The sequence below is a fragment of the Tamandua tetradactyla genome, chromosome 21 (genome assembly GCF_023851605.1).
Source record: "Tamandua tetradactyla isolate mTamTet1 chromosome 21, mTamTet1.pri, whole genome shotgun sequence".
NCBI lineage: Eukaryota > Metazoa > Chordata > Mammalia > Pilosa > Myrmecophagidae > Tamandua > Tamandua tetradactyla.
Genome location: NC_135347.1, coordinates 52,206,530 through 52,218,625, shown reverse-complemented (window position 1 = coordinate 52,218,625; position 12,096 = coordinate 52,206,530). Strand labels below are relative to the sequence as shown.

General features: G+C 34.5%; 1 protein-coding gene across 8 annotated transcripts in view; it reads right to left on the bottom strand.

Annotated features, from left to right (window-relative positions):
• HOMER1 (homer scaffold protein 1) overlaps positions 1–12,096 on the bottom strand; it is a 155,196-nt gene that overhangs the window by 13,995 nt on the left and 129,105 nt on the right. For all 8 annotated transcript variants that reach the window (XM_077139338.1, XM_077139337.1, XM_077139334.1 and 5 more), the window contains 3 exons: positions 8,515–8,671; positions 4,635–4,745; positions 3,937–4,017 (listed from right to left, as the gene is read on the bottom strand). In XM_077139338.1, coding sequence (XP_076995453.1) covers positions 3,937–4,017; positions 4,635–4,745; positions 8,515–8,671 — 349 coding nt within the window. The remainder of the gene's footprint in view (positions 1–3,936; positions 4,018–4,634; positions 4,746–8,514; positions 8,672–12,096) is intronic.

Sequence of the window (12,096 nt, the reverse complement as noted above, 5' to 3'; positions counted from 1 at the left end):
AAAAGTTCAGAAAAGAGAAATCTTTAGAGATGGAGGCAGGGGTGTTGTTTAGGGTTGTGGGAATGAAGACGCAGATAGCTAAAGGGTATGGAGTTACTTTTTAAGATGATGAAAATGTTTTAAAATAGACTGTGATGAGGGCTGTGAATATACTAAAAACCACTGAATTGTGCACTTCAAATGGGTGAATTCTATGGTATATGAAACATATTTCATTAAAGCTATTTAAAATTTTTTTAAAAAAATGCAAGAATAATTAGAAAAACAGTGAGAAAGAAAAGCTGTGGGGAGGAACTAACCCTTTCAGATATTAACACACCTGTAAAGGCTCTATAAGTAAAGCAGTGTGTGCATAGATGGACTGGCCAGTGGCTAGAATAGAAAGTTCAGAAATAGACCCAAAAAACATACGAAAATTGAATACCACAAGTCTTCAGAAAAAAATGAAGGTTTAAATAAGTGGTTATGGGACAACTTGAGAGACATCTGGAAAAGATAAAATTAGATTTATATTTTAGACTATATGCAAAAGAATAAACCTCAAATGGATCAGAGATCTCAATGCAAAAAAATTAAGAAACCCACAGAAGCTCTACAAAGAAATATGGGTGAATTCCTATATACCCTGACTGTAAAAAATAGCTTTCTAACTATTATTTACAAGCCAGATGCAATGAGAAAAGAATGATAATTTTTTTTTTTTTTTTTTTTTAAACATGGGCAGGCACCGGAAATTGAACCCGGGTCTTCTGGCATCGCAGGCAAGCATTCCTGCCTGCTGAGCCACTGTGGCCCACCCAAGAAAGATAAATTTGATTTACAAAACAACAACAACAAAAATTAGAACACTTTAAGCAAAGTCAAAAGATAATGACAAATAGGGAGAAAACATTCAAACACATAATCACAGATAAAAGACTAATACATGAAAAATTCCTTAATATATTAAAAAACCTTGAAAATTCAATTACTGCTCAGTCAATGATGAAATAAATTTAGAAGTTGATACGAACAAAGAAAAACTTTAAAAAAGAATTGTTAGGGATGACTTGGGCACTTGGCTGCCTGAAATAGTGCGATAATGCAGAAAGAACCAGCATTTTGGAATTAAATAAATCTAGGTTTTACTACTTTCTAGCTAAGTGCCTTGATTAAATTTCTTAACACTTCTGAAATGCTGTTTTCTCTTTGAAAATGGGGACTCTGTTCCCCATCATCCTGAAGCAGCTAGATTCACAGAATAGTGGAATGGCTTTTTTCTTTTTTTTTTTTTTTGGCATAGACAGGCTCTGGGAATCTAATAGAATGGCCTTTTGAAGACTCAGTTATGGTGCCAACTAGGTGGCACTACCTTGCAGGGCTAGGGCAGTGTTCTCCAGAAAACTGTATACGCTCTAAATCAGTGTCTATTTTATTCCCATAGCCAGGATTCCTGGGTCCAGGAAATAAGGGGTGGAAATGGGAGTGGCATCACTCACTATTACCCCTGATGATCCACTACAAAAATTTCTGCTACCTGTCCCAGCAACCTTAAGCACTGCTGGTCAGGTTTTAGACCTAAAAGAGAAGTGCTTCCATCAGAAGACACAACAATGATTTCATTAAACTAGAAGTTAAGACTGCCACTCGGCCATTTTGGGCTTCTCCTGTCTCTGAATCAAAAGGCAAAAAAGTGGATTACTGTATTGGCTGGGGTGATAGATCGTACTTATCAAGGGGAAATAAGATTGAAACTATGCAATGGAAGTAAAGAAGAGATTGCTTGGAATACAGAAGATTCCTTAGGGCATCTCTTGGTACTACCCTGTCCTGTGATTAAAGTCAATGGAAAATTGCAACAACCCAATCCAGGCAGGACTACTTATGCCCAGAAAGTTTAGGAAAGAAGGGGTGGATCACCCCACCAGGCAAAAACTGTGACTATCTGAGGTACTTGTCTATGGTAAAGGAAATATGGAATGGAGGTAGAAGAAAGTAGTGATAAATAGTAGTGATACTCACATGACCAATTACAGAAATGAGGACTATAATGGTAATGAATATTTTTTCCTGTTTTGTTATGTATATGTTTGTTATATACACATAAAGTATCTTTTCCTTTCCTATTTTGTTCCCTTATCACAACATAAATTATACTTTGTCATGTATATAAATTATAGGATATCAAGTTAAAGAGTAAATATTATTCAAGGACTTGCACCCTTTTCTGGGGAAACAATTAGTACATTTTGAGTTGTATCCAGGATAGCTAAGTATTGTTAGGAGAAAATATGACTGTTACTGTTTTCATTTAGAGATTAAGTATGGTTTACAGAGGTATGTATGAATGCCAAGTTGACAAGACTGTGAGGGTTAAGGTCATATGTCAACTTGGCTAGGTTACGGTGTCCAGAGGTTAGGTCAAGCAAGCATTAGTCTATGAGAATATTTTGCAGATTTAAATCATCAGTAAATTGACTGCATCTATGGCTAATTATATCTACAATCAACTGAAGAGTTTGCCTTCAACAATGAAAGAAGTCTCATCCAATCAGCTGAAGACCTTAAAAGGAGTTTAAGCACTCAGAAGAGAGAATTTCCATCTCTACTTTAGCCAGCCAGTGTCAACTGGGGAATTCATTGAAAACCTTCATCAGAGTTCCCAGCTTGTGGACTGCTCTGTGGAATTTGGGTTTGCCCATTCCTGCAGCCACATAAGCCAATTCCTATAATAAACCTCATAATATTTACATTATCTTGTTGGTTTGTTTCCCTGGGAAACCCTGACTAATACACACATTATACAGTAGGACTGTTAATGTGAGAACTGGAGCTAATGTATGTCAAGTGCTTAGCACGTGCTCAGTGCATTTCAAGGTCTCAAAAAAAGGTAGCAAAATAAAACAAGACATAATTATACACTAAACTGAATTTCCCCCATTTCTTCCACAACCTTTTGAAGGTGATGTTTTTAGTTAAGGTGTGGTGAAGATGCTGGGTCTTAATCTGGATTACTGGAGGCCTTATTTATAAGGAGAACCCAGAAATCATAGATACCAGAAAGGAGAGGACATCACCACATGATGGGAAGCAGAGACACAAGCCAAGGATACACAAAGATTGCCAGCAGCCAGCACTAGAACACTACTGTCTTCAGGAGAAAGCAAGCTTTACTGACATCTTGATTTTGGACAACTTCTGGTTTCAAAACCATGAGTTAGTAAATTCCCATAGTTTAAGTCACCTCATAACATGGTATTTATGAAAGCAGCTCTGGCAAACTAAGACAAGCTCCTACCTATATCCCTTCTCCCAAGCTCCTCCTCTACAAATGTACTTATTTCTACTTCAGACTAACCCTTCTTTATTGAGGCAGCTGGGCCAAAGAAGTGTAAGAAAAGTACATGAGCTGGTAAGAGAAGACTTGGGTTATGGATTTCAAAAAATCTTTGATAACCAGGCCACCTACCACTGACACAAGATGTGGGTAAATGAGAATCAGGAAACATATCATTTATATAGCAAAAAAAGAGAGTAAAATTCATTAGACTGAAGAAAGAAAAAGAGCACTAACTTGTGCTCCTTCTATTAGGTTACAACTATTGCTGTAACTGATGCATTAGTTCAGCATATAAAAAAAGTGAAAGAGTTCCTAAATTGAATGAAATTCACTTGAGAATTTTTCTTTAAATTCAGGATATGTTAAAAGTAGAGGTTTTCATAGTAATTTACTAATGGCAATTTATAATGACCATCTATGATGATTATAAGCTACCTAGATGAAGTTATCAAATAATTTTTGAAGAATAAAAGATTAGGAATGAATCAAAAGTCCAGGAAAAGAAAAATGTAAGAAGATCTACAAAACGGAGTTTAGGAAAAAATAAGTCATTAAAATGTAAAAATTGAATAGTGTCTTCCTATGCATAAATGAATAAAAATTTTATTATCGCTCACCTGTAGCTTCTGAGTCAGAGAGTCCCTTTGTTCTTGTAGTTCTCTGGCATTGTCAATTTCTTGTTTTAATCTTTCTATTTCCTAGAAAAGGTAGAGCAATATTTTTATAACAACTGCATTTAAACTATATCAAGGGAAAGGAAGGCCTTATTTTTCCTTGAAATTACTACAGCAGCCTAAGATAAAAGATAATTTAAAAAGCATTCATTCACACTGACTCTTCATAAGTATGTTGTCTAATTCAGTCTAATCTTAAGCAACAAGCAACAGTCTAACTTGGTGGTTCAGTTATTGTAGTGCTTAGAAAGAATATGAATTCAATGACATTTTAAGACTTTCAGTCTTTGTATACAGATATTGCTTTTCCCTGGGATATTAAATCTTTGGATGGAGACCATAGAAAGCAGCATGTTTTAAAATTCATTTAATCTTCAATGGTTTTCTGTTGATCATATGAATACAACTCTCACATAAAAGGCAATACGCAGTGTCTTGATCCAAATGCCTTATGATAGTTCATAACAGAAACAAAGTTGGGGAAAATATGAACAAGCATTAATACCACTCAGAAAAAACTTCATCCTTAGAAAAACAATACAACATTATTTTTTTCCATAAGTACTTTTAAATTTGACATAGACTCTATTATTTTACACTCATCCGTTGGCTAGATTACAGACAGTGAAAAGCAGAAATACCTCTTCCTTCACTTTCAGTGTCTCTTCCAGTTCTTGAATTGTTTGATTTAATTCTGTCTTATGGGTATGTACGGCATTTGCTTGGCTACTAACACATTCAAGCTCAGTCACCTAAAATTAAATGAAAATACAGGTTAAAGTAAATGACAATTTCGAAGGACTTCCCGATGAAGATATAATAAACTCCTGTTAAGTGGATAATATATGAAATAAATATATGAAAATTAAATTTGATAAACATGAAGATTTTCAGATTCTTTAAGAACATGAATTTAAGACAAAGTAAAAGCAAAAGAAATAATTACTTACATGGCTTGGTCATGAAAAAGTTAGGAAAGCTTAAATTAAGCAATTAATGACAGTAAAAAGAATCCCTTTAATTGAAGTCATCTTTGAAAATTCCCTCTGAAAACATATTTAAAACCAGATACTGGATAGTTACCTGCTCTCCATCTGCTGCCTTCAAATTAAATATGGGCTCTGACAAATGGCTTTGCAGAATGATAATTTTTTTCAAATACATTTAAAAAATACATTTCCAAAGTGGGAGAGAATGTGGTAGAAAAGATATGCTTAAAATATAACTTAAATCAGTATATGCTGGAATGACTTCACATCAATAGTAAAGTGGAGAAAGATAAGTTTTTCAGTCAACAGGAAATTACTAAGAGCCCAAAGAGCAACACAGTAACTTTTAATGAGCACTTGGCATTTTCTGAGAAAACAGAGACAAGCATGACCCTAAAAGTTATAGTATAGTATATGGTATAGTACAGTAAAACAGTCAATTTATATAGAGGTCGACATAAGCACACACACATAGCTTCACACAGCCTTTTGCATACATAAAATTCTCAATACATTTTGGTTAACTAGAATAAATACTAGAATATTAAGGAAACAGAATAGACTTCTCCCTGTCATTTTTCAAACGTCTAATCACCCATCACATTCTGCCTCTGCTTCTCACACCACTTTCTTCCTTTCTACTCCTATACTAACAGTCTTGCGCAGACCCTTACCACCAATGCTTGAACAAAAGCACTGGCCTCCCAGTGGACTTCATTATAACCTTTGCCGACTTTTATCTATTTGCAAACTGATAACAGATTCATCATTCATTGTGTGCCTCCCCCATCAAAGTCTTTTAATGCTTCACCTTTTAAAAAATATCGATTCTAAACTCTCAAAGTTCTACATACATCAGCCTCCACCTACTTAACCACCCTCATCACCCAAGGCATGAAGGGTGTAGTTTCAATTAAAAGCAGCTAAGTCTCCTTGTCCTAAAAACAAATCATGTTCATGTCCATCTTGTTGACGTAACTAGAATGCTCTCTCCTTCTGAAAACTATTCAGACCCCACCAAACCCTCAAAACTCAACTCAGGAATGGCTTGCAGGAGAAAGCATGTGCTATCTACTCAGGCCCTTAAGGTTCTCCCACCTTCTGGTTCACAAAATTGAGCATCTTTTGTCCTTTTTTTGTATCTCTTGGTAATGACCTTATTGCTTAACAAATATTTCTTTTGGTTATCCAATTAGATAATAAATTCCTAAGGGAAACTCTAGCTCTGATATTATGGAGCAGTATTTATTCTGGACAAAATGTAGATGAACTATTTGAAAGCCCTGGTGAGTGATCACAGCAGGCAAAAAACTGAAAGAAGCCAATCACATTGGGTATGATACACACATTTCTCTTCGTTGGAAGGTACTTCCGATTCTGGCTGCACTGTTTGACTAGAACTCAAGCAGAATCCTGCATTCTCATTGTCCTGAGGAGCCTGGGGATTTGGGGGCTTATCAGAACAGCTGGTATAGCAGGAAGTTGAAAGAACTGTATAAAGGGAAGCTCCCAATATGTATATTGATGGCCCTCAAATCTTCAGCTAACCCATGAACTGAACATGCCCAGGTAAAAATCCAAGGATTCTGAGGGGTAGGAAACAGGTGAAAGGCTGAAAAGAGCTAAAATATCATGGTGTTCGCTACAAAGAAGAAAGTTTGAAGTCCAAGTTCCACCAAATTAGTGGACCTTGAGTAAACATTTCAAGTATTCTACCCAAATCCCAGAAGGGTCATGTCTTACAGACTTCCCAGATCTAAGGGATTTACCCTAGGACTAAGGGAAAAATAAAAATAAATCAACTCTAACAAAGCATAAGTCCATATCTCTACAAATTCAAGGTAATCCACAAGTAATTGTAACTGCCTGCTAAAACAAAACACAACATTATTCAGAGGAAGATAATGGAATCTATGGTCTCTATAGCATCGCACTCAAAATGACCAATATACAGACAGGAAATGTAATCTCTAGTCGAGACAAAAATCTGCCTATAAATACAAACCACAAAAGATGAGACATTAACCTTAGCAGAAGAGCACTTTAAGATAACTATGATAAATGTATATTAAAGAGTCAATAGGAAAAGATGTATATGAGTTAACAAATGGGAAGTTTCACAAGAGATTTAGAAACTGTAAAATAAGAATCATGAAAATCCTAAAATGAAGAATACAACATCTGATTATTTTTAAAAGTCATCAGGTGTGCTGGTTTGAAAGTATAATGTACCCTAGAAAAGCCATGTTTTAATCCTGATCCAATCTGTGAGAGCAACCTTTTCTTTTAATCCTGATTCATTTTTCTGTCTGTATATTGGTCATTTTGAGTGCGATGCTATAGTAAAGAGATAATGGAGCAGAATAAACATTTGTCAAAATATTGGCCCAAATTTTCCAACTATGATTAGAATGGGAAAAAAAAGCCACCTACAGATCTAGGAGGCTCAGTGAAACCTGAGCAGGAAAAATGCACAGAAAACCAAACTAGGCACATCAGGTGAAAAAAATCTTTAAAAGTCTTTACACATTATGTATAGAAGAACAACAAAAAGAATGTTGACCTTTTTAGCAGAAACAATGAAGACCAGAAGACAATAGAACAATAACTCTTTTTTTGGTGGCAGGGGAGTAGTGCAGTGTCCAGAAATTGGACCCAAGAACAGTAACTGACTATTAAAAGCAAAAATTCCTTAAGGTCAGGGACTACACAATAAGGAGACATGATACCTCCTCAATGAATATTTATTGGCTTATAGCTTAAATTGCCATGAGTTACTTTTTACACATACGATGGAATGATCAGAGTTTTTTACTCTCCCTTCCTATCTCTAATCCATTTTTATCTTACGTCTCCCCTCATGCTTGTTTTATTAAACTCTTCACAGTGTACACAGATACTAAGCTCTTTGTCTACTGTCTGTAGAGAGTACAGTTCTTTGACATCCTTTTAAGAAAGGGAAAGTAGTGGTTTCTATTTCCTTTGAATGGATATATTTTTATGCTTTGAATAAAAAATATTCCTTGAAAGTAATTAATGAGCTTCTGATTTCAATGGTATCGAAATTTCTCAATTTAACTGCCCCAAATCTTTAATATTAGAAATTTTTATAAAGAATTTCCTAGCTATGTTTTCAAAATTACATTCCTTCTTTAAAAAACAATAAAACTAAAATAACACAGCATCATTGACTTAGAGCAAATACATTCCAATTAATTATCTCAATATATTTTCATAGCAATTGTATAGAATATATAATATTATTCTCATTTTATAGATGAGAATACTGAGCTCAATTAGAGTAATAATTTACCGAAAGTCATACAGCTAATAAGCAGCTGAGTTAGAATTTGAAATCAGGACTTTTTTACTCTAAAACCCTGTTTACTTTCATTCCCATTAAACTGATGACCACATGCTTTGATGACCCATGAGTATCTCCTAATGGTGTCCCTGCGCTGGTTCTATATCCAAATTTCCTCTGATCAACCTGTTAGCTGTAAATTTCTATGGACAGCAGCTCTGAACTTACCCGCTTGTGCAGACGTTCTGCTTCCTCTTGATATGCAGCAAGTTGCTGTTTCCATTGTTTCACATTGGCAGTGGACTCCAACAGGGCTGCAGTGAGTTTGGCATTATTTCCTTTGAGGGTAGCTAGTTCAGCCTCCCAATGTTTGCTGATTGCTGAACTAAAAGAAAAGAAAAAGAAAAGTCTGGCCACGACACAGAAGGGACAGCCTTACTCAGTTCTATTATGGGGCTTATAGTCCAAGAATATTTCAAAGACAACCCCAAAAAAACAAAATACAAATATGTCACTGAAATGTTTCTAGTGAAGAAAACCTCAGAAGTGAAGAAATATAAAAAGTACCAAAGCAACAAGCTTCAAGTGATAAAGTTCCAACCTTCATTATGATAAATGCATGTATCTAGAGAAAGAGGGCCTGTCCTTCTTTCCTTTGAGGAACAAGACATTATATGCTGAAACATGCCTATAAACAAAACTTAACAATGTCTGTATTCTTTAAAATCATCACAACCTTAAGTATAATTTCATTCCTTCTTGAAATATATTAGGATACTTAAACATCAGTAAAATTTGGGACATACAATGAAGTATTTCTTTTGAAATTATTGTTGATTTATTTCATCTTATCCAGCATTTTTAAATGCTAAAAACAAAAACAAAAGTTTGCTGCAATAAATTGATTTCAGGGGCATTAACTGATCCTAATGACTTTTTCTGATATTTTCTAGTATTATGCATGGAACAAAACTAAAGCAATCACCTTTTCCCTGATTTAGTATTCCACTTAACAAGTTAACCACAGTTAAGTATCTCAACCAAGACAATTTTCTACTACAAAGACAATTCTGTTAGTTGCAAAGACCCCTCATTGATAATTCTCTTCTTAATATTCCAGTGAAGTTAAGAATTACCTCATTTGAAAGATGAAGGTTGCTTTTCTTTCTCATTATCGAACTGTGTATTTCTACCGGTAATGTTATACTAACTTCATTCCATTAATTAATTAGTGATGCTTACAGTTTTCGTTAATCACTGCTTTTGGGTCTAAGTCATTTATATCACAGTACAAATATTCTGATAGATATATATTTTATAGTAATTCTAATACATGTCATATAAAATAACATGGTTTTTATCATCAAAATTTCTAAAGCTTATCACTAGCAACAAGGCCTACTGGCATCAGGAACTCCCTGACATGATCACTGAGAAAGAAACAACATTATTTCTGTGGTATTCTTGCCAAAAATGCATAACCTCATTCTCATCATGAGAGAACACCATACAAACACAATTAAGGGACAGTCAAAAAAATAACTGGTGATTTTCAAAAGCGTCAAGATGGGGCAGTACAACAGTAGCTCAGTGGCAGAATTCTCACCTGCCATGCCAGAGACCTGGGTTCGATTCCTGGAGCCTGCCCAAGCCAAAAAAAAAAAGTGTCAAGATGATGAAAAGATAAGGCAAGACTGAGGAACTTAGAAGATGGAGGGGACAAAGAAGAAATAACAATTAAATGCATTGAGGAATCCTAGATTTCTGGAATAGAAAAAGGACATTGATGAGAAAACTAGTGAAATTCAAATATGGTCTGAAATTAACATAATAGTATTTGTGTCAGTGTTAATTTCTTGATTTTGATCATTATATGATGGTATGTAAGATGTTAATATTAAGGAAGGCTGGGTAAGGAGTATAAGGAAACAATTTTTGAAACTATTCTGTAAGTCTAAAATTAGTTTAAAGTGAAAAGTTAAAAAAAATTTCTAAAATTCACTACTTGAGAAAATTTTTAAAAATTCAAAATCAGAAAGGATAGAAATCAAACAGTATATAATCAAATAGTATATAAACTATTAATGTAATGACCCATATCTATATTTTAAAAGAGAACTCTTTTCTGTTTCTTCTTTTGTGGATTTTTTTTCCAGATTATCATTATGTGAATAAAAAATTAACATTAAAAAATTAACTTCAGTAAGAAAATTCTATTTCTACTACTCTCAGTGAGAGTATTTAATTCATTAGCAAGAAAAGATACACGTTACTTTAATGAAAGAATTTTAAATTCTGGATTTAATGAGGGACTGGAGAAAAAATATCGAATTATCAAACTTTTCCACCTGGGAAACCCCTGATACTCTCTGAAATACTAGGAACTCCCAAGTCTTGAGGCTTGCTCTTTTGAAACTCATTTCTATAGCAGAGAAGCTATGCTTACCTATAATTATGTCTAAGAGTTACTTTCAGAGACCCTCTTTCGTTCCTCAGATGTGGCCTCTCTCTCTAACTCCAACTCTGCAAGTAAAATAATTATCTTCCCCTATGTGGGACATGACATCGAGAGGTGTGTCTCCCTGGCACTGTGGGACATGACTCCCAGGGATGAACCTGGCCCTGGCACTACTGGATCAACAATGCCTCCTGAACAAAGGGGTAAAAGAAACATAACAAAATAAGGTATCAGTGACTAAGAGAGTTCAAATAAAATCAAGAGGCTATTATGGAGGCTACTCTAATGCTAAATTTAGCTAGATATTACTAACTGTCATGGATTGCCAAACCCCAGTCAATATCATTCCTGTTTTCCCTAAATAATAGCCCCAGGCTCTATCTAGGATCCCACAAAAGTTGCACATACTAAGTTTACTTTTCAGAAACCTAAAACCTTCAGATGGTTACTAGGTCAGATAAGTCCTGAAACCCAGAGGTGCTAGTCACTCTAAGAACATCAACCAGTTCCATCTCCCTAATTCCATATTGTTGACAGCCCTTTCCAACAGGAAAAAAGTTAGAATGGGCATAAGCCAAATATCCCTAAGACTGGAAGAAGGATCAAAGGAGAAGGAGGATTATAACAGAGAAGTTATGATTAACAAATGAGTATGACTACTGAATTATTACATTGATATTCATTTCCAGTCTCTAGCGTCTTGAAGCAGCTAGAAGGAAAAAATCTAAAACTGTGGAACTGTAACTCATGCCAAACTTTGAAATCTGTTCTGTAACTGGTTTTTAAAATACACTTGGAAATGTATTGCTTTTTTGTATATATGTTCTATTTCACAATTTAAAAATGTTAAAAAAAATTCTAGAGTTAAGAGATGTTCTAGAAACTTTGTGGCCTATAGGAATGATGTTGTAACATACACGCAATAATCTATTAACACTTGGCAGATGACCTAAATTAAAAACTGGTGTACCAAAGATAAAAATGAGATGAAATGTTTCAATTTAAAGAAACCTGAGCTTGTAATAATAAGGATATTTTGGGTTGTAATATGCAATAAAGATGAAATGGGACTCCAATCAGCAGACCTATAGCCTGAGAAAAGGATATTATTACATCATATATCATTTCTCTATTTCAAGTTAAAATAAATACAAAGGGATACCTTTTTCATTTCCCATGTTAATTTTTTAGATTAACAGACCAGTCACTAGAGCTGATCTCATAAAATAAGAAGGCTTCCTCACAGTAAAAATATATAATTTAAAGTCTACCATAAGGGATTGGTAGTGAAGGAGGTTATTAATAATGTTCAATTGATAAAAGAAGTGCATTAAAATTGTGTTCTAGAATAT